A 23,837-nucleotide genomic window follows, 5' to 3' on the forward strand; every position below is an offset into this window, starting at 1 on the left:
TGGGGGGGGATATACTGCAGGGTTCCTGTAGGAGGAGATTCGTGGGGGAGATATGCTGCAGGGTCTCTGTAGGAGGAGATCCTGGGGGGGAGATATGCTGCAGGGTCCCTTTAGGAGGAGATTCCGGGGGTGGGGGAGATATGCTGCTGGGTCCCTGTAGGAGGAGATCACGGGGGGGGGGGGGGGAATATGCTGCAGTGTCCCTGTATAAGGAGATCCCGGGGGGGGGGGGGGGGATATGCTGCAGGGTCCCTGTAGGAGGAGATTCCGGGGGTGGGGGAGATATGCTGCAGGGTCCCTGTGGGAGGAGATCACGGGGGGAGATATGCAGCAGGGTCCGTATAGGAGGAGATCCCGGGGGGGGGGAGATATGCTGCAGGGTCCCTGTAGGAGGAGATCCCGGGGGGGGAGATATGCTGCAGGGTCCCTGTAGGAGGAGATCCCGGGGGGGGGAGATATGCTGCAGGGTCCCTGTAGGAGGAGATCCCGGGGGGGGGAGATATGCTGCAGGGTCCCTGTAGGAGGAGATCCCGGGGGGGGATATACTGCAGGGTCCCTGTAGGAGGAGATCCCGGGGGGGGGGATATACTGCAGGGTCCCTGTAGGAGGAGATCCCGGGGGGGGATATGCTGCAGGGTCCCTGTAGGAGGAGATTCCGGGGGGGGGGGGAGATATGCTGCAGGGTCCCTGTAGGAGGAGATCCCGGGGGGGATATGCTGCAGGGTCCCTGTAGGAGGAGATCCCGGTCGATGGATCTCCTGCAGGTCAGTTCTCAGACACTTCCTCCTTGTAGATGTTTCAGGACTCCGCGTTCTTCCTCCTCTGTAAGCCGCCATGTCTGTGGTGGGCGGGGACTTGGCTCCGCCCTGTTCATGGTATTTCCCATGAATGGCCCATGGCTGGTGCTCTCCTGGCATGCAGGACGGCAGTGGTACAGACAGATCTCCGGCATTGTGGACATTTCTGGTCTTCTCAGTTGGGGCTCCTTCAGAGGTGGTCCTGAGGGAGGCTTGCAGAGCCTAGTGATGTGGCTGCTGTTGGATTTGGGGGATCCTCAGAGAATGGGTCTGCAGCAGATGGAGGGCGGAGGGTTCCCCTTGGGTACTCCTCTCTACTCACATTCAGGGGTTTTTCCGGGGTGACGGGCTCTGAATACACGTCGTAGTTAGATGATCAGATGAAGGGTGGGGAGATCCAGCTCTGAAGACTCCTCCTCCCAACCGGGCCTAAACGTAGATTCCACCTTGGGAGTAACATCCAATCAGAGATGGGAGACGGCCTGGGAGACGTGGGATTCCCTCTTCACAGATCGCTGGAATCTGGTGCAGATTTCGGATACGAGGCTTTGTGGGTATAAATGCCAACGAGAAACCCTATTGAGGTCATTTCCTCCCCGGAATAATCGTTCTCGGCGGTATAAAGTGTCATCACCCAACAAAGGTCCATATGAGGACCTACTGTATGATCCATCACCCCGGGCCTGTGTCCTGGACTGTCCTCCAAGGTATGGAATTTCGAGAGAAGCCAGCCTGCCGTGACCGTTCTGGTGCAAGTTGTAGGACAGCAGTAAGAGAAGATTGCATTGTTCTGATGGGTGTCTTTTTTTTTTTTTTTTGTCTTCCAGGTGGCAGCACCATGCGATCTGGTCAGCAAGGCATGGCACCTTCTCAGTTGATACCGCCTGGGATCCCACTCATGAACTCTGACCTCTCCTCGTGCTATCCTCGAGACTCTTCTTGGGGCGTATGCACCTCCAATAGTCTCCAGGGAACCCCTTCCACCAGCTCTGTGGAGAAAGCCATTCCGGGGGAGCGGAGTCCCAGCGACATCACCAGTATCATTGCTCATCTCCGAAGCCTCGCCACCGAAACCTCCAATACCTGTGCCAGAGCGGATCTGGAGAAGACCGGGTCAAGTTCCAGCAAGGAGACTGAGACGGTAGGCAATGGGCCGGGCACTCCGGCCGCCACGGAGGTCAGCTTACAGGAGAGTGCGGGTCATCAGCTGGACCTTCAAGGTGGCTTTGCCGGCAGCCAATATCCCTTCGTCAATGTGGAAGCTAACTTCAAGAGGAAGTCCAACCCGAAGATCTACATCTGCTCCGAGTGCGGAAAGACGTGCCCCTGCCAGTCGGCCTACACCCGTCACCAGAGGATTCACACCGGGGACAAACCGTACGCCTGCACCGACTGCGGGAAAAGTTTTATTCAGATCTCGGACTACAACAACCACGTCAGGTCCCACACCGGTGAGAAGCCATATACCTGCGCTGAGTGCGGGAAAAGCTTCAGTCGCAGCACCTACCTGGTGACGCATTCCAGGACGCACACCAAAGAGAAGCCGTACACCTGCAACGTGTGCGGGAAAAGCTTCATCCAGCACTCGCACCTCTCATTACACCTGAGGATTCACAGCGGGGGAGAAGCCGTACATCTGCATCGAGTGCGGGAACAGCTTCAGTCGAAGTTCCACCTTGGTGAAGCACAAGAAGTCCCATCGCAGGAAGACTCTGCACATATGTCAGAAGAAGAACGGGGAAGAGGTGGCCTGTAACTTCACTCAAAACACCCCGCCCACGTGGGGAACCAGCTCCGTGCCAGAGGAACCATCGGACGCTCCCCTGAGGTCCCCAGAAGTCACCCTCGTCAAATCCGAAGCCGATGAGGGCGAGGAGTGCTATCCACAGGAGGTGGACTGCCAGACTCCGTACCGGGAGGAGATGATAAAACCCATACGGATCACACTAGAGAAATATCTCTCTCAGGAGACAGACGACCCCTCTGGACCTCTTCAGAGGAAGGTTCTGTGGAAGAAGAAACCACAGTGTGTTGAGGAAGAAGATGACAACGCCACGTGTAATGGTGACACGGAAACTTCTGTGACGGAGGTGGATGACCGTAAGACGGGGGGGAAAGTCTGTCACCTCAGTGGAACATCTCAGGACCACAGAAGCTGTATCCCCCAGCCCCCGAGCTTGGCGCCGGTCACCAGTAATGGTCCGGCAGAGGCTCCAGAGCCTGATGACTCCATGTCTTCAACCACAACGGTCACCAAATGTGAAGTGACCGATCCCCCGGACAGCTCGTACCTCAATACAGACTTCAGCACAGTGTTCAGCACTTCTGAGGAGACCTCCAGTGTTGGCGACCTCCAGAGGACACCTAGGCAGTCGCTCTTCATCTGCAGTTACTGCGGAAAGAGTTGTCCGTGTAAGTCCGCATTTCTCCGACACCAGAGGATTCACACTGGAGAAAAGCCCTTCTCCTGCTTCGAGTGCGGCAAAAGCTTCATCCAGGCCTCAGACTATAACAATCACATGCGGTCCCACACGGGGGAAAAGCCCTACACCTGCGCCCAGTGCGGCAAGAGCTTCAGCCGCAGCACCTACCTGGTGACGCACTCCAGAACGCACACCAAAGAGAAGCCCTACAACTGCAAAGAGTGCGGCAAAAGCTTCATCCAGCACTCGCACCTTTCCATACACCGCCGTATCCACAGCGGGGAGAGGCCCTACTCCTGTCCGGAGTGCGGCAAACAGTTCAACCGCAGCTCCACCCTTGTCAAGCACCAGAAATCGCACATCAAAAAAACCAACGCCATGGAGAAAGCTAAGATGGCTTCCATGTCTCCGCCATCCTCGCAGAACCGTTCACAGAACTTGCCGAAGAAAGTCTGAAATAGGAGACAGTGGCTGTGCCAAGCACAAACATCAGGGCTGCTAGTCATGGAGGTGACGTTTGTCCTTCCAGAGACGCTCCTTGTGATGATTGAGGCCCCGATCTTGTGGGACCCGCCACACAGAGGTCCAAGCAGACGATTGTCTCTGAAGTGTCTCTGCACAGGACAGACAGCGGGGATCAGACTCCCTCATCCTTCCAGAGATGCTCCTTGTGATGACTGAGAACCCGAGCTTGTGGGACCCGCCACACAGAGGTCCAAGCAGACGTTTGTCTCTGAAGTGTCTCTGCACAGGACAGACAGCGGGGATCAGACTCCCTCATCCTTCCAGAGATGCTCCTTGTGATGACTGAGAACCCGAGCTTGTGGGACCCGCCACACAGAGGTCCAAGCAGTCGTTTGTCTCTGAAGTGTCTCTGCACAGGACAGACAGCGGGGATCGAACTCCCTACTCTGGATGTTGTCTTCCATTCCTATGAATGTGACCATATTGTGTGCCGTTGTCTGTTGATGGCTGGGCACTGATAGGAGGGTCGTGGTACCTGCAGAGCCGGTACAGTCTGACGTTGGCTGTCCTCACCAATCATGGACTCCATGTTTGTGTACGATGAGGAATTCCACTGATTGTATATAGGAATGTGTATATAATGAGGAGTAAAGGCCGCCTGGGTGAACAAGCGCTCGTCTTGTCATATCTTCGTTCATTGGACGTGTATGTGGACCTGAGGGATGGCGGGATCAGTAGATGTCTTCATTCATGGGAGGTGTACGTAGACCTGAGGGATGGCGGGATCAGTAGATGTCTTCATTCATGGGACGTGTCTGTAGACCTGAGGGATGGCGGGATCAGTAGATGTCTTCATTCATGGGACGTGTACGTAGACCTGAGGGATGGCGGGATCAGTAGATGTCTTCATTTATGGGACGTGTATGTGGACCTGAGGGATGGCGGGATCAGTAGATGTCTTCATTCATGGGACGTGTACGTAGACCTGAGGGATGGCGGGATCAGTAGATGTCTTCATTCATGGGACGTGTACGTAGACCTGAGGGATGGCGGGATCAGTAGATGTCTTCATTCATGGGACGTGTACGTAGACCTGAGGGATGGCGGGATCAGTAGATGTCTTCATTTATGGGACGTGTATGTGGACCTGAGGGATGGCGGGATCAGTAGATGTCTTCATTTATGGGACGTGTATGTGGACCTGAGGGATGGCGGGATCAGTAGATGTCTTCATTCATGGGACGGGTACGTAGACCTGAGGGATGGCGGGATCAGTAGATGTCTTCATTCATGGGACGTGTCTGTAGACCTGAGGGGATCAGCAGATGTTTTCATTCGTGGGACGTGTACGTAGACCTGAGGGGTGACGGGATCAGTAGATGTCTTCATTCATGGGACATGTATGTGGACCTGAGGGATGGCGGGATCAGTAGATGTCTTCATTTATGGGACGTGTATGTGGACCTGAGGGATGGCGGGATCAGTAGATGTCTTCATTCATGGGACGTGTCTGTAGACCTGAGGGATGGTGGGATCAGTAGATGTCTTCATTCATGGGACGTGTCTGTAGACCTGAGGGGATCAGTAGATGTTTTCATTAGTCGGACGTGTACGTAGACCTGAGGGGTGACGGGATCAGTAGATGTCTTCATTCATGGGACGTGTCTCTAGACCTGAGGGATGGCGGGATCAGTAGATGTCTTCATTCATGGGACGTGTACGTAGACCTGAGGGATGGTGGGATCAGTAGATGTCTTCATTCATGGGACGTGTACGTAGACCTGAGGGGTGACTGGATCAGTAGATGTCTTCATTCATGGGACGTGGACGTAGACCTGAGGGGTGACGGGATCAGTAGATGTCTTCATTCATGGGACGTGTCTGTAGACCTGAGGGGTGGCGGGATCAGTAGATATCTTCATTCGTGGGACGTGTCTGTAGACCTGAGGGGTGGCGGGATCAGTAGATGTCTTCATTCATGGGACGTGTACGTAGACCTGAGGGGTGACGGGATCAGTAGATGTCTTCATTCATGGGACGTGTACGTAGACCTGAGGGGTGACGGGATCAGTAGATGTCTTCATTCGTGGGACGTGTACGTAGACCTGAGGGGTGGCGGGATCAGTAGATGTCTTCATTCGTGGGACGTGTACGTAGACCTGAGGGATGGCGGGATCAGTAGATGTCTTCATTCGTGGGACGTGTACGTAGACCTGAGGGATGGCGGGATCAGTAGATGTCTTCATTCGTGGGACGTGTACGTAGACCTGAGGGATGGCGGGATCAGTAGATGTCTTCATTCGTGGGACGTGTACGTAGACCTGAGGGATGACGGGATCAGTAGATGTCTTCATTCGTGGGACGTGTACGTAGACCTGAGGGTGACGGGATCAGTAGATGTCTTCATTCATGGGACGTGTATGTGGACCTGAGGGATGGCGGGATCAGTAGATGTCTTCATTCATGGGACGTGTACGTGGACCTGAGGGATGGCGGGATCAGTAGATGTCTTCATTCATGGGACGTGTACGTGGACCTGAGGGATGGCGGGATCAGTAGATGTCTTCATTCATGGGACGTGTCTGTAGACCTGAGGGGATCAGTAGATGTTTTCATTAGTCGGACGTGTACGTAGACCTGAGGGGTGACGGGATCAGTAGATGTCTTCATTCATGGGACGTGTACGTAGACCTGAGGGATGGTGGGATCAGTAGATGTCTTCATTCATGGGACGTGTACGTAGACCTGAGGGGTGACTGGATCAGTAGATGTCTTCATTCATGGGACGTGTACGTAGACCTGAGGGGTGACGGGATCAGTAGATGTCTTCATTCATGGACGTGGACGTAGACCTGAGGGATGACGGGATCAGTAGATGTCTTCATTCATGGGACGTGTCTGTAGACCTGAGGGGATCAGCAGATGTTTTCATTCGTGGGACGTGTACGTAGACCTGAGGGGTGACGGGATCAGTAGATGTCTTCATTCATGGGACGTGTCTGTAGACCTGAGGGGATCAGTAGATGTTTTCATTCGTCGGACGTGTACGTAGACCTGAGGGGTGACGGGATCAGTAGATGTCTTCATTCATGGGACATGTATGTGGACCTGAGGGATGGCGGGATCAGTAGATGTCTTCATTTATGGGACGTGTATGTGGACCTGAGGGATGGCGGGATCAGTAGATGTCTTCATTCATGGGACGTGTCTGTAGACCTGAGGGATGGTGGGATCAGTAGATGTCTTCATTCATGGGACGTGTCTGTAGACCTGAGGGGATCAGTAGATGTTTTCATTAGTCGGACGTGTACGTAGACCTGAGGGGTGACGGGATCAGTAGATGTCTTCATTCATGGGACGTGTACGTAGACCTGAGGGATGGTGGGATCAGTAGATGTCTTCATTCATGGGACGTATACGTAGACCTGAGGGGTGACTGGATCAGTAGATGTCTTCATTCATGGGACGTGTACGTAGACCTGAGGGGTTACGGGATCAGTAGATGTCTTCATTCATGGGACGTGTACGTAGACCTGAGGGGTGACGGGATCAGTAGATGTCTTCATTCATGGGACGTGTACGTAGACCTGAGGGGTGACGGGATCAGTAGATGTCTTCATTCATGGGACGTGTACGTAGACCTGAGGGGTGGCGGGATCAGTAGATGTCTTCATTCATGGGACGTGTACGTAGACCTGAGGGGTGACGGGATCAGTAGATGTCTTCATTCATGGGACGTGGACGTAGACCTGAGGGATGACGGGATCAGTAGATGTCTTCATTCATGGGACGTGTCTGTAGACCTGAGGGGTGGCGGGATCAGTAGATGTCTTCATTCGTGGGACGTGTCTGTAGACCTGAGGGGTGGCGGGATCAGTAGATGTCTTCATTCGTGGGACGTGTACGTAGACCTGAGGGGTGGCGGGATCAGTAGATGTCTTCATTCGTGGGACGTGTACGTAGACCTGAGGGGTGGCGGGATCAGTAGATGTCTTCATTCGTGGGACGTGTACGTAGACCTGAGGGGTGGCGGGATCAGTAGATGTCTTCATTCGTGGGACGTGTACGTAGACCTGAGGGATGACGGGATCAGTAGATGTCTTCATTCGTGGGACGTGTACGTAGACCTGAGGGGTGACGGGATCAGTAGATGTCTTCATTCGTGGGACGTGTACGTAGACCTGAGGGGTGACGGGATCAGTAGATATCTTCATTCGTGGGACGTGTACGTAGACCTGAGGGGTGACGGGATCAGTAGATATCTTCATTCGTGGGACGTGTACGTAGACCTGAGGGGTGACGGGATCAGTAGATATCTTCATTCGTGGGACGTGTACGTAGACCTGAGGGGTGACAGGATCGGTAGATGTAACTGAACTGGACCCAGACTGCACTGGGGTATTTCCGTTAGACTCCCGCTTCCCTGTCCGAACACAGATCCACGGACACCACCGCTGACCATACAGGACGAGACACACCAGACTTGTATCAATACCGGAAGTGAACTGCTTTATTTAACACAGACACAAGATATATACACAGGGCGGGGCAATACATTTAGTAACAAGACCCACAGCAGACACCCCGCACCAAGCCAATACACAAACACATACATCCCATAATAGTTTGCTCCCAAGCAAGACACAATAGAACAATGGGACCACGTGGCAGTAAACAATGAACAACCCCCCACCCCACCTATACATGTCTACTCAATATCAGGACAGATCACCCTGTACCCCTAACAGGCACAGGGGGACTTACACATAAGAGGGATGTGGGGAGCAGAGATGGGTCTCCCCACCTCTCCAAAGTGAGCTGTGTTCCATGGGCCCCCCACCCAAAGTGAGCTGTGTTCCATGGGCCCCCCACCCAAAGTGAGCTGTGTTCCATGGGCCCCCCACCCAAAGTGAGCTGTGTTCCATGGGCCCCCCACCCAAAGTCACTCCCATCACATATCTCCCCTTTCAGCAGGAGACTAACGCAGGAGGAAACCCCAGATGGATGGACTCTGAAGTTAGTCTGCACTTCCAGTCCCCCAATGCCGGCACCCACACAGGACCCCAAACAAATGGTCCCACACAAAGCATTCCTCACCCAGCCAACCTCTGCCTCTCTTGTAGAACATACCCGCCGCTGGGGAGAAGTACGGACTGGTCCTTCTCCCTGAAGTCCTCTCAGCCGCTGGGGAGAAGTACGGACTGGTCCTTCTCCCTGAAGTCCTCTCAGCCGCTGGAGAGAAGACGGTGGCTGGGCCGACTCCATAATGCGGTGGGGGATCTGGGCCGACTCCATAATGCGGTGGGGGATCTGGGCCGACTCCATCATGCGGTGGGGGATCTGGGCCGACTGCCAAGCATCCCTGGGGTATCCAGGTGGGGACTGTAGTTGCTAGGCAGAGGCCAGTGGCGCTCTGTCCTGTTGCCAGCACCTCTTCTGGGGACCCCACATCTGCTCCGGCTAACCGCAGGGAAGGGAGGCTGGCTTCCTCCACTCCCAGACTCTGGATCTGCTGCTGGGATGGCATTCCTCTGTCACTGTCCCCCTGGTGCACAGATCCTGGCTTGGGAAGGAAGACCGTTTCCTCCACTCTGGCTGACTGTGGGGGAGGGAGGACAACAACCTCCTCTCCCTCTCCCCCTGGGCCTCTGAAACTACCACAGGTGTGGGGCAGAAGTCCTGGACCCTCTGTCCGGTTGTCAGCGCTTAAGCTGGAGGCTCGCCGACTGGTTCCTCCTCAGCAGAAAAGTCAGTAAAATCCCCAGTCTCTGGAATGGCTAAATGTCCAGGGCACGGGATGGTGGCCCTTGGGTCCAGTACCAGCACTTTGGCAGGAGACTCATCACCCACAACATCCTCCACTGAAAAATCCATTAGATCCATACATTCTGGGATCTGTAATTGGAGGGATGAGCTGACTGCTCCATCTTCCACACCCTCGTCCAGTTGTTGGACAGATGCGTCCCTCCATCCACGCTCATCCCGTGTAGAAACAGGATTGTCTAGGTAAGCCAGCACTTGCTGCATCCGCCATAAGACCTCCGTTTCCATAGCTGCGGGTGGTATCTGTATCTCCTCTCCTGCTCTTGGATCCCGGTGGTGGTTTGGATGTGTTTACAGCTTGGAAGCACAATCCCACCATTGCCACCAATGTAACGGAACCGGAACCCCGACTGCACTAATGTATTTCTGTTAGACTCCCTCTTCCCTGTCCAAACACAGATCCACGGACACCACCGCTGACCATACAGGACGATACAGCACCAGACTTGTATTGAAAACAGGAAATGGACTGCATTATTTTAACACAGACACAAGATATATACACAGGGCGGGGCAATACATTTAGTAACGAGCCACACCAACAGACAGTCCCATCAGGGGGGAGGGCTGCTGCAGACAGGGGTCCCCCCACCTCTCCAAAGTGAGCTGTGTTCCATGGGCCCCCCAGTAAAGTCACTACTGTCACAGTAGATATCTTCATTCACCGGACGTGTATGCAGACCTGAGGGATGACGGGATCAGTAGATATCTTCATTCAGTCTGTCTGGGCTCTTCTTCTCTGATTCTGGACAGAATTCTGAGGTGCAATACGGCCCGATCCAGAGAGATCCACATTATTAATCAATATTTAGGATTTATAAAGTGATGAAGGACAATCCAAGAGGATGGGAGGGAGGACCTTGCTGGTGATGAGGAGGGTCAGGTGAGAACTACGGGGGGGGGAGGGTCAGGTGAGAACTACGGGGGGGGGGTCAGGTGAGAACTACGGGGGGGGGGTGAGCTGATGGAGAAGGTAGAAGTTCAGTTGTTAGGTGGAGGTGGATCACCTAAAGGTGGACCGAGCAGGAGATAACCGGACAGATTGGGGTAGAGCGTTCCAGAGGATGGGAGAGGCTCTGGAGGGGAGCTGGAAAGATGGAGGTCTTGGGAGGAGAGGACGGTTTGGCTGATAGGAGATTGGTGGTGTAGCTCGGGGCAGAGTTGTGGAGGACTTTGAATGTTAACATTTTTCCCTTTTTCATAGTTGGGCATGTGGAAGTCAGTGGAGGGATTGGCAGAGAGGGGTGGAGGACACAGAATGGAGGCCAGTGGAGGGATTGGCAGAGAGGGGTGGAGGACACAGAATGGAGGCCAGTGGAGGGATTGGCAGAGAGGGGTGGAGGACACTGAATAGAGGCCAGTGGAGGGATTGGCAGAGAGGGGTGGAGGACACAGAATGGAGGCCAGTGGAGGGATTGGCAGAGAGGGGTGGAGGACACTGAATGGAGGCCAGTGGAGGGATTGGCAGAGAGGGGTGGAGGACACAGAATGGAGGCCAGTGGAGGGATTGGCAGAGAGGGGTGGAGGACACAGAATGGAGGGATTGTCAGAGAGGGGTGGAGGACACTGAATGGAGGTCAGTGGAGGATTTGGCACAGGGGTGGAGGACACTAAAGGGATGCCAGTGAATTGGAAGGTCTTGATGATTTCTAGCTCTCTGAGCAGAGGAGGTGTCATGGGAAACCTTCTGGTTGAGGAATATGGTCATGAGAGGAGTGGAGGTTGTCCGTTAACATCCTAGAACTTCTAGTGATTCACCTGCCTCCTCTACGGGGGTCTCTTACCTTTTTGGAGTCTTTCATGTTGGGGTGCAGGCAGACCATTCCTTGGCTGTGGCCCTCATCCACCATCAAGGAGGGATATGGCGTTGAGCTGCTCAGGAAGAAGTGGAGCTGGCCTGGTCCGGCCTCTATGTTCTGGCCTGTATCCTCCAGGCATCATGAGGACTTTCTCAGCAGCTGAATCTGGAGGAACGGGATCTTCACCCGGAGGAGGACGACTTCTTGGTGTCCAGATTTAACAGCGGATGTGTATGCCAAAGCGGGGATCTACAGGCGTTTGTGGGGGGCGCCCTGATGACTCCAGCCTTCTTTTAGGCCCCGGTCACATCTGGCACTGTCAATGACTCCTAAATGCCGCGATTGTCAAGCGATAAATGACACTGTAATGGCGGCAGGTCACGTTGGGGGAAGCTCAGGGCCTTACCTGAGCCTCTCCTGCACTGCAGCTTCTCTGCCTGTTTTTCATGGTTTGGAGGTGGAGGGCGCTCTCGTCATTCTGCTCACACTGGCTTGGCCTAGAAGACTACTATGAGGATGTCTCCTGCCAGGAGAGCCATGGCTTTCCCCGATTTGGCCAGATTTGCAGTTGCAGAGTTCGATCTTCCACCGATTTATGGGCTCCGGCCAAAGTCCTAAAAAATATGGGTGTTTCTGATCCAAAACTCTTAAAAACAAGAAAACCGAACTTCATCCACCACTGTTCATGGAAAGTCCTTAGTCTGCTGTGACACTCGTAGGGTTCATCCCCAGCGGTGTGTTGCGGGGTACAATATCCCCCCTCTCTGGTGTGAAGGTCGTAGGGTTCATCCCCAGCAGTGTGTTGTGGGGTACAATATCCCCCCTCTCTGGTGTGAAGGTTGTAGGGTTCATCCCCAGCGGTGTGTTGTGGGGTACAATATCCCCCTCTCTGGTGTGAGGGTCGTAGGGTTCATCCTCAGCGGTGCGTTGTGGGGTACAATATCCCCCCCTCTCTGGTGTGAAGGTCGTAGTGTTCATCCCCAGCAGTGCGTTGTGGGGTACGATATCCCCCCTCTCTGGTGTGAAGGACGTAGGGTTCATCTCCAGCAGTGTGTTGTGGGGTAGGGTACAATATCCCCCCCTCTCTGGTGTGAGGGTCGTAGGGTTCATCTCCAGCAGTGTGTTGTGGGGTACAATATCCCCCCCTCTCTGGTGTGAGGGTCGTAGGGTTCATCCTCAGCGGTGCATTGTGGGGTACAATATCCCCCCCTCTCTGGTGTGAAGGTCGTAGGGTTCATCCCCAGCAGTGTGTTCTGGGGTACAATATCCCCGCTCTCTGGTGTGAGGGTCGTAGGGTTCATCCCCAGTGGTGTGTTGTGGGGTACAATATCCCCCCCTCTCTGGTGTGAAGGTCATAGGGTTCATCTCCAGCAGTGTGTTGTGGGGTACAATATCCCCCTCTCTGGTGTGAAGGTCGTAGGGTTCATCCTCAGCGGTGCATTGTGGGGTACAATATCCCCCCCTCTCTGGTGTGAAGGTCGTAGGGTTCATCCCAGCGGTGTGTTCTGGGGTACAATATCCCCCCTCTCTGGTGTGAGGGTCGTAGGGTTCATCCCCAGCGGTGTGTTGTGGGGTACAATACCCCCCCTCTCTGGTGTGAGGGTCGTAGGGTTCATCTCCAGCAGTATGTTGTGGGGTACATTTTTTGATTTTCTCCTCAGTTTTTCTGACCACCATTAAGGACAGATCTTGGCCATTCTTTCAGAGACCCGTTCCATCACATTCCTTGGTAAGCCTTTGTGTAGGGAGTCACCCCAACTGTTTCGCCTGTGTGAACCCCTTCTTATGACCTTATGTTGGTCTTGTTTGTTTTTCGGACCTCTCCAAGAGGTCCCCTTGGTTCCGCTCGTGGTCTTTTCGGTTGCCTTCACTTTGGATTTCAGAGCTTCAGAGTTGGTTGCAGCTGCAAGGAAGCTCTCCTGGTCCTTCACCAGGATATGGTGGTGTTGAGGGAGGCCTCCATCCTCTTCCTTACCTACGGGTGTTTTTGTTTGTTTCTTCCCTCACCTGAATCGGGGCTTTGTGTCGCCATGTTTTTGTGCCATCCTGAGCATTCTGAGAAGTTGCTTCACTCTTTGGATGTCGATGAAGCTGTTTGGGTTTTTCTGAGGTCTACATCCTTGTTCCAACAGTCTGATTCCCAGTTTACGAGGGTAAAGCTGCTTTTTGGTCCATTATTTCTAAGTGTCCGCTTATTTCTCGGGCCTATGGCATCAAGGGCAAGGCTTGTCCCTTCCAGGTCGTGGCCCATTCCACCCGTCGGTGCTTACTTGGCTATTCAGCATCAATCTTCTGTTCATGTTTTTAGGACTGCTACCTGGTCTTCTCTTCAGACCTTTCCTCAGTTTTACCAGGTAGATGTTCACACCTCCTGAGGACGTTGGTTTTGTTGTGGGGGTTCCCCCTATTCTGTTTTAGGTTTTGTGGCATGTTGGCTTTTTTCCGGTGTGGCCCACCTCTTGTGTTCAGTGCTATGGGACATCCCAAGTGGTTATGAATACAATGTCCTCTGATGTAAGAATAAAAGAGAAGTTCAGGACTTTTTTTTTTTAAATTATACTTATCTAGGTGGATGCAGGATCGATCGCCCGCTTGTTCTGAGGCTGAGAACTGAGCAATCAGACACCGCTGGTCAGTCAGTTCTCCCCGCAGCTCCGAGCAGAGAGCCAGGACTGTCAGAGCTCATTGGAGGACTAGGCTGTGTAGAGGGCAGGAGGAGCTGGCTTAGGTTCTTGGCGGATTGCTGAGCCACCTCCCGGTCCAGAGATCTGAGTGGATCCCGACATTAAAGTCAGGGTCCTTCCCCAGCTTAGACGCTAACCGGCAGCAAACTTTACCAAACAATCGGCTGAAAACTGGTCACAGGAGTGCAGAACGAACTTCACTCTTGTGATGGCCAGAAGGAGTACAACCAAATGAGCAAAGAAATGAGGATTTTGGGTTTCTTTTTTAGGAGAACATTCTAGGACACAGAGATTCCCCCACCTAATGAACCGAGGCATAGAGATCCCCCACCTAATGAACCGAGGCTTAGAGATCCCCCACCTAATGAACCGAGGCTTAGAGATCCCCCACCTAATGAACCGAGGCTTAGAGATCCCCCACCTAATGAACCGAGGCTTAGAGATCCCCCACCTAATGAACCGAGGCTTAGAGATCCCCCACCTAATGAACCGAGGCTTAGAGATCCCCCACCTAATGAACCGAGGCTTAGAGATCCCCCACCTAATGAACCGAGGCTTAGAGATCCCCCCACCTAATGAACCGAGGCTTGGAGATCCCCCCCACCTAATGAACCGAGGCTTGGAGATCCCCCCCACCTAATGAACCGAGGCTTGGAGATCCCCCCACCTAATGAACCGAGGCTTGGAGATCCCCCCACCTAATGAACCGAGGCTTGGAGATCCCCCCCACCTATAGAACCGAGGCTTGGAGATCCCCCCCACCTATAGAACCGAGGCTTGGAGATCCCCCCCACCTATAGAACCGAGGCTTGGAGATCCCCCCCACCTATAGAACCGAGGCTTGGAGATCCCCCCCACCTATAGAACCGAGGCTTGGAGACCCCCCTACCTATAGAACGGAGGCTTGAAGATCCCCTAACTATAGAACTGAGGCTGAGCTAGGAGGGGTTATGCCCGAGTGGGGATTCCTGACTTTTCTTTGAATGGCGGCCATTCACCTGAAGGTGGCAGCCAGGACTTTGGAGTCCTCTGTGTCCCGTGATATACGCCAGGAAAATCCTAATCTCCTCATCGTAGATCGCGGGTCACAGATGACTTCATATTCACGACTACGTGGGATATTCCAAAGCACGTAACGAGGGGGGGGGGGGAAGCTACAGTGCTGTGAAAAAGTATCCCTTCCATCCTACAGGACATCTTCCTACTTGGGGGAGACCAAAAGATATCACGCAGGACCTACAAAGCTCCCCTACCTAATCCAACATACGTGAGATGAAAGATGGGTGATAGTGTCAAATCTACAGACCACCTTCCTCCTAAACAGTCTCCCCCCCCCCCCCCCTCCAAGGTGAATGTACCTATGTGTGGTACTATAGTGCACCTCCCCCGTGGAGTGCCATACATAAACTCACCAATCCAAACAATATAGGTGAAATCATGCCGTGAACACGAGACAATAAAGGAGGCAGAAATCCGATATTGTGAATCCGGAACAGATCTAGTCCATCAAACACATTTCTTGTGCCCCGATGTGCTGAGGGTGATAATAAAACTTGTGCTTCCACATGTGCTCCCCCTTCGGCACCGTACTCACCACAAAGACCTCTGTCTCCAGTGGGTCTAACATGTTTGTATAGCTCTCCAATCCACTGTGCAAGGGCGGGCCTGCCAGAAGGATGGTGGAGGCCAAGGGTCAGGAAACAAATGATGGACAGGAGGAAGGGAAGAAGAGGGTGAAGGACAGGAGTGGTGGAGGGTTTAAGGGGGAATAGGTAAACATGTAGGACTGACGACGGATGAATGGGGCACTAGCAGGGATAATGGAGGTTGTGAGGAACAGAAGATATCTGGAAAAGGGAACAGAGGGGTGTAGCAGTGTATGGCTGAAAGATAAATGATGGGGGAAGGGAAGTTGAAAGCTGGTGTGAGGAGATGGTAGAGGACACTACTGATAGAGGACAAGGAAAAGGGAAGGAAGATGGATGAGGATATGGTAATTGAATGAAAATGGAGAACTGGGGAGGGAAAAAAGGGGGAAAGAAAATGCAAAGGAACAGGAGGGTGGTGAAGGATGGGGAGAGGATGTTAGAGAATAGTGGGAAGGGGACATGGAAGCTTGAAGGTGAAGGACAGGAGTGGGTGGTGGATGATGGGTAATGTAAAACATGGACAGGAGTGGGGAAAGGATTGATGGAGGACAGAAATGGGGAGGAGGAAAATAAGGAGAAATGGTACATGGACAGTGTGAGAAGAGGGTGGAGGACATGGAAAGAAGCCAATAAAGAATGGGGGAAGATTGGAGGGCAGAAGGGAGGGAGGGAGCGAAGAGGAGGAGGATAGCAATAGGGAAGAGGCTGATATAGGACATAGAGAGAGGATGATGGAGGGAAGGGCCGATGAAGGATGATGTGATTGGAGGATGATGGGAGGGTAGAGGACAAGAGTGGGGTAGAGGATGATGTAGGACAGAGAGAGAGGATGATGGAGGGAAGGGCCAATAATGGGAAGGGAGGGTAGAGGACAAGAGTGGGGTAGAGGATGATGTAGGATATAGAGAGGATGATGGAGGGAAGGGCCGATGAAGGATGATGAGATTGGAGGATGAGGGGAGGGTAGAGGACAAGAGTGGGGTAGAGGATGATGTAGGACATAGAGAGAGGATGATGGAGGGAAGGGCCAATAATGGGAAGGGAGGGTAGAGGACAAGAGTGGGGTAGAGGATGATGTAGGATATAGAGAGGATGATGGAGGGAAGGGCCGATGAAGGATGATATGATTGGAGGATGAGGGGAGGGTAGAGGACAAGAGTGGGTAGAGGATGATGTAGGACATAGAGAGAGGATGATGGAGGGAAGGGCCAATGATGGGAAGGGAGGGTAGAGGACAAGAGTGGGGTAGAGGATGATGTAGGACATAGAGAGAGGATGATGTAGGACATAGAGAGAGGATGATGGAGGGAAGGGCCGATGAAGGATGATGTGATTGGAGGATGATGGGAGGGTAGAGGACAAGTAGAGGATGATGGGGGGAAGTTAGATGGAGGGTGATGGGAGAGTGAGGGCAATGGTGGCGGGGGGATATATCTCCATGTGAGCACGCTAAAGGAAACCGCAAATTGGTGGAATATGAACTGATATCACTTCCTCTCCCTTGTTTCCACCCAGAAACCTGCAGACATTGCTCTAACGCAGAGGTAAGTATGGAGTACATAGTGGTAGGTCAAGTATTATGAGAAGCACCAACCATAAAGTGGTGGTGGTGCCATTCCTGGCTATACACATAAGGTGGTGTCGGGTGGATCCCCTGGGTGGAAGGCTGACTTCAGAACCATTCATGTGGTAGAATGATCTGGAACGTCTTTAGTAGAAGATCAGAACACGCATGGCACACACCAGAAGATACTTCTGAGTACAGTAGGACTTTTTACAGCACTTTCCCTTTAACCAGCTTCCATCAGGTTGTGTCTCATTATTTTGCACACGTCCCATGTCCCAGCTTCCCTGCAGAACATGAAAGTCAGTCATTCAGCAGGGGACATTGGCCCCTTGACTTGTAAACACGGGGCCCCAGGCCTTCACATCCCTGCTCTCTGCATGAACCTGGCACGCTTCTCATTCTTCTTGCCCAGTCCTCAGCCCAGCCAGAAGTGCACAGCTGTCAAACAACCAGCTGTGTGTGACTTTGTTCCAGTACTGAGGAGATAATCGTTCCCTATATCACCGGACGATGTGTTCTTACCACTGTCACCCTCTACAGCAGAGCCAAGAGACGCCATCTAGTCTTGTATTGTCATTGGGCACTTACCTGATGTGGCCTAGACTGTGGAGGGAGAGAAGCCAGAATGGTAACTTGGTGCTGGTCTGTACAGTAGATGGAGAGAACCAGGTGGGGGCATAGCATAGCACCGGTCTGTAGAGAGATGGAAGTCGAGAAGGGACAGAGTACCAGTCTGTAGGACAGAAGATGGGAGGGGACATAGTACCAGTCTGTAGGACAGAAGATGGGAGGGGACAGAGTACCGGTCTGTAGGACAGAAGATGGGAGGGGACAGAGTACCGGTCTGTAGGACAGAAGATGGGAGGGGACAGAGTACCAGTTTGTAGTACAGAAGATGGGAGAGGACATAGTATCGGTCTGTGGGACAGAAGATGGGAAGGGACAGAGTACCCATTTGTGGGACAGAAGATGGGAGGAGACATAGTACCGGTGTGTAGGACAGAAGTCGGGAGGGGACATAGTACCGGTGTGTAGGACAGAAGATGGGAGGAGACGTAGTACCCATTTGTGGGACAGAAGATGGGAGGAGACATAGTACCGGTCTGTGGGACAGAAGATGGGAGGAGGGGACATAGTACCGGTCTGTAGGACAGAAGATGGGAGGAGACATAGTACCCATTTGTGGGACAGAAGATGGGAGGAGACATAGTACCGGTCTGTGGGACAGAAGATGGGAGGAGGGGACATAGTACCGGTCTGTAGGACAGAAGATGGGAGGAGACATAGTACCGGTCTATAGGACAGAAGTCGGGAGGGGACATAGTACCGGTGTGTAGGACAGAAGATGGGAGGAGACATAGTACCCATTTGTGGGACAGAAGATGGGAGGAGACATAGTACCGGTCTGTGGGACAGAAGATGGGAGGAGGGGACATAGTACCGGTCTGTAGGACAGAAGATGGGAGGGGACATAGTACCGGTCTGTGAGACAGAAGATGGGAGTGAACAGAGTACTGGTCTATAGGACAGAAAATGGGAGGAGACATAGTACCGGTCTGTGGGACAGAAGATGGGAGGGGACATAGTACTGGTCTGTAGGACAGAAGATGGGAGGGGACATAGTACCGATCTGTGGGACAGAAGTCGGGAGGGGACATAGCACCGGTCTGTGGGACAGAAGTCGGGAGGGGACATAGTACCGGTCTGTGGGACAGAAGATGGGAGGGGGGGACATAGTACCGGTCCGTAGGACAGAAGATGGGAGGGGACATAGTACCGGTCTGTGGGACAGAAGATGGGAGGAGGGGACATAGTACCGGTCTGTAGGACAGAAGATGGGAGGGGACATAGTACCGGTCTGTGGAACAGAAGTCGAGAGGGGACATAGCACCCGTCTGTGGGACAGAAGTCGGGAGGGGACATAGTACCGGTCTGTGGGACAGAAGTCGGGAGGGGACATAGTACCGGTCTGTGGGACAGAAGACGGGAGGGGACATAGCACCGGTCTGTGGGACAGAAGACGGGAGGGGACATAGCACCGGTCTGTGGGACAGAAGTCGGGAGGGGACATAGCACCTGTCTGTGGGACAGAAGATGGGAGGGGACATAGCACCGGTCTGTGGGACAGAAGTCGGGAGGGGACATAGCACCCGTCTGTGGGACAGAAAATGGGAGGGGACATAGTACCGGTCTGTGGGACAGAAGACGGGAGGGGACATAGTACCGGTCTGTGGGACATAAGACGGGAGGGGACATAGTACCGGTCTGTGGGACAGAAGACGGGAGGGGACATAGTACCGGTCTGTGGGACAGAAGATGGGAGGGGGGGACATAGTACCGGTCCGTAGGACAGAAGATGGGAGGGGACATAGTACCGGTCTGTGGGACAGAAGATGGGAGGAGGGGACATAGTACCGGTCTGTAGGACAGAAGATGGGAGGGGACATAGTACCGGTCTGTGGAACAGAAGTCGAGAGGGGACATAGCACCCGTCTGTGGGACAGAAGTCGGGAGGGGACATAGTACCGGTCTGTGGGACAGAAGTCGGGAGGGGACATAGTACCGGTCTGTGGGACATAAGACGGGAGGGGACATAGCACCCGTCTGTGGGACAGAAGTCGGGAGGGGACATAGTACCGGTCTGTGGGACAGAAGACGGGAGGGGACATAGTACCGGTCTGTGGGACATAAGACGGGAGGGGACATAGCACCCGTCTGTGGGACAGAAGTCGGGAGGGGACATAGCACCCGTCTGTGGGACAGAAGATGGGAGGAGGGGACATAGTACCGGTCTGTGGGACATAAGACGGGAGGGGACATAGCACCCGTCTGTGGGACAGAAGATGGGAGGGGACATAGCACCCGTCTGTAGGACAGAAGATGGGAGTGGACATAATACCGGTCTGTGGGACAGAAGTCGAGAGGGGACTGTGATGAACCGTCTGGCACCTTGCCTGGATACTTCCATCAGAGTACTGCATCCTTGCCGCTGGGACACAGGAACAAGGTATTCTAGCCAGGCCTTGCACCCAAGAACTAGACAACACTAGCTTAGCTGGAAACAGGAACTACTTTATTAAACAGAAACATGGGTTTTTATACACTTCAGAAATAGGGGTAGTCCCCACATGAGCAATAAAAACAAACATTACACATTAGGGTAAACAAGTTGCCACAAGACTAATCCCATCATGTAGGAACCTTCAGGAGGACCAAACCATAGGTGACGCAAAGGAGACACAAACAGTGAATACTTCACACCTCAATAATCAATTCCAGTCCTCACATTATGGTGTTTTGAGCTGAATATATTACCATCTTCTCTGAGTCTAGGAGGGGGGGGAGGGGGGGTTAAAGCAGGCAATGCTGGTTTGGGCACAGAGGCCCCAATTCTGTATCCTGGTCCTCCAGTTCTCAGAGTCTGTGTATTTCAGGGAGACCAAAAGGTTCCCCAGGAACACATCTCCCAACGAATAGAGCCCACTTAGATGATAGGGCCCATGGTCAGGAAGCAAGAAGCTAGCATGCAGTCCCCTCGAAAGCTCCTGTCCCAGTTGGGTCTGTCACATTTCTCCCCCCTCAAAAGCAGACTAACCAGGTCCTAGACCTTCAGCTTGCCTGGACACGCAGTAGTCAGGGCAGAGTGAACCCACATAGTCGCTCTACTTGATATCTTCTTGGCCACAGGGAAGAGTTTTTGTTGGTAGGTATGAAGCAGAGATTGTGGACCTTCTGTCCAGCTGCCAGCGCTTCAGCAGGGAGGTCTTTATCATTCCAGGGCTCAGTCTACTGCTGGGGAGAGGGGCTGACTGCCCCAAATCCCTGGAGCCGTAAAGACACGGTAGGTGCTGGATAGGTGCCAGCGGCACCCTGCCCTCTTGCCAGCAGTTCAGCTGGGGACCCCACATCCTGCATGCTGGCTGACTGTTGGGGGGAGAGGATGACCGCCTTCACTCTCGGACCGTGGATCTGCCGCTGGGGAGATGAGCTGGTTGCTCTATCTCCCGTACCCTCATCCTGCTGCTGGGACAACATTTCTCTGGTACGGTCTCCCAAGTGCAGAGATCCTTGCTGGGGAGGCAAAACAGTTTCCTCCACTCTGGCTGACTGTTGGATAGGGAGGACCACCTCCTCTCCTGGACTGTGGAACTGCTACTGGGAAGGGAGGATGACCAACTCCTCTCCTGGACTGTGGAACTGCCACTGGGGACAGGGGACGACCACCTCCTCTCCTGGACTGTGGAACTGCCACTGGGGAGGGAGGACGACCACCTCCTCTCCTGGACTGTGGAACTGCCACTGGCGAGAGAGGACGACCACCTCTCCTGGACTGTGGAACTGCCACTGGCGAGAGAGGACAACCACCTCTCCTGGACTGTGGAACTGCCACTGGGGAGGGAGGACGACCACCTCCTCTCCTGGACTGTGGAACTGCCACTGGGGAGGGAGGACGACCACCTCCTCTCCTGGACTGTGGAACTGTCACTGGGGAGGGAGGACGACCACCTTCTCTCCTGGACTGTGGAACTGCCACTGGGGAGGGAGGACGACCACCTCCTCTCCTGGACTGTGGAACTGTCACTGGGGAGGGAGGACGACCACCTCCTCTCCTGGACTGTGGAACTGCCACTGGGGAGGGAGGACGACCATCCCCTCTCCTGGACTGTGGAACTGCCACTGGGGAGGGAGAACGGCCACCTCCTCTTCTGGACTGTGGAACTGCTACTGGGGAGGGAGGACGACCACCTCCTCTCCTGGACTGTGGAACTGCCGCTGTGGAGATGAGCTGGTTGCTTCACCTCCCGGACTCCCGTTGTGGAGCAAGGATGCATTCCTGAGTCCCTACACTGTTGCAGGGGAGGGAGGATGACCACTTCCTCTCCTGGACTGTGGATCTTTTGCTGGGGAAAAGAAACGCTGACTACTTCTCCCTGAGGTTCCTGTGTCGCTGTAGGTGGTGGGCAGAGGCAGTAGACCCTCTGTCCTGCTGCCAGCTCTTCTGCTGGGCCTGTGTGTGGGTGGAGATGGGTGGTAATCTGCCCCGCTGCCAACACTCCAGCTGGGGTTAGGAGTTTCACTGTATTGGCCTGCTGCTGGGGAGAAGGCCCGCATGCTCTGGCTCCCTGCAGCTCCGGAAGTGCTGTTTGTGCTGGGCAGAGGTCAGTGGTGCTCCGCCCTGATTCCAGCTCTTCCCCTGGGAAGTAAAATGAAAATTGGATGGCCTCGCAGATATCAGATTGTTGTAGGCAGAGGTCAGCAGCGCTCTGCTTTGATTCCAACTCTTCTGTTGGAGGCTCTCTGGGTTGTTCCCCCTTTAGCAGAAAGGTCTATTAAATCCCCAATCTCTGGAATTGCAGAAAATCCTGGGCACGGGCTGGCGGCACTTGGGCCCAAGGCCAGCACATCGGCGGGTGACTTATAACCCATACCATCCATGGGTGCTGGGCCTACTGCTGGGCTTCATCGAACAGTCTTTTATATATTTGTTCTGGATCCCGTTCCTGAATGGCTAGAAACTCCAAATCTTCCTGTGCCCAGCACACCTCCGAGATGTTCAGCATCTGGTCTGTGTATTCTATGATTTCCTCCAAACTCTGCTACAGATCTCTCCCGAAGTCCAGGTCCTCTTACAGCTTCCCATACAACAGCCCCAAGCTGCCGTAGCCAAAGCCTTCCATCAGGCTGTCGTTCATTGTCCAAGGGCACGCTTGGGCTACATACCAGCAGAGGGCTCTGTAGCTTTCATCCAGCCGCATATCTGCCCAGACCAGCCTGCTTACCTCAGTTGTCCACTCTTCTTGTGCTTGTTCCCCCAATAACTGCATCCGCACTTCGTACTGCAACCAGTACCTTTCCTGGATGGAGGGAAGAACTTTCCCCTGGTGGCGCAGCTCTTGGTCTAGCGCTTCCTTCCAGAGTTGCCGGTGGAAAGAGTCATACCATCCCAGCAGGACCAGCGTTGGCTCTGGTCCTCTGTGCTGCACCTACACCTCCTTCCAAATTCTTCTTCCATGGGGGTTGGTGTCTGTACCTCTCTCTTCTAACCTGACCTTAGATCCCGGTGGTGGTTTGGATGTCCCAGTCTGCAGAGAGCATCCCATTCCTTGCCACCAAATGTGAAGGACGACCTGGCACCCCAATTGGGTGATTCCATCAGAGAACCGCTTCATCGCCACTGGGGCACCGGACCGAGGTATTATAGCTGGACATCGCACCCTAGACTAGACAAGACGAGCTTAGGTGCAACTGGAGCTCTTTATTGAACAAAAACACAGGTTTTTATACACCCAGAAATAGGGGTAGTCCCCACATGAACAATAAAACCAAATATTATACATTGGGATAAACACCCCACACTGATTAGGTGATGAGGTAAAGGGACAGAAGTCAGGAGGAGACATAGTACTGGTTTTTAGAAGGACAGAAGTCGGGAGAGGACATAGTACCGGTCTGTAGAGGGAAAGATGTCGGGAGGAGACATACTACCGATCTGTAGGACAGAAGTCAGAAGAGGACATAGTACCGGTCTGTAGGACAGAAGTCAGGAGAGGACATAGTACTGGTTTGTAAGAGGACAGAAGTCAGGAGAGGACATAGTACCGGTCTGTAGGACAGAAGTCTGAAGAGGAC

At 53.6% G+C, this 23,837-nt stretch overlaps 1 protein-coding gene across 1 annotated transcript; it reads left to right on the plus strand.

Moving 5' to 3' along the window:
• Positions 1–1,623: 1,623 nt before the first annotated feature.
• LOC149427509 (uncharacterized) lies at positions 1,624–4,355 on the plus strand. Its single transcript, XM_089667955.1, is given in 2 exon segments — positions 1,624–2,415; positions 2,417–4,355. Coding segments are annotated over 2 exon segments (2,040 nt in total). The 5' UTR covers positions 1,624–1,635; the 3' UTR covers positions 3,677–4,355.
• Positions 4,356–23,837: the final 19,482 nt, after the last annotated feature.

The sequence above is a fragment of the Staurois parvus genome, unplaced genomic scaffold (assembly GCF_062004578.1).
Source record: "Staurois parvus isolate SC_StPar_1 unplaced genomic scaffold, SC_StPar_1.0 ptg003700l, whole genome shotgun sequence".
Lineage (NCBI taxonomy): Eukaryota > Metazoa > Chordata > Amphibia > Anura > Ranidae > Staurois > Staurois parvus.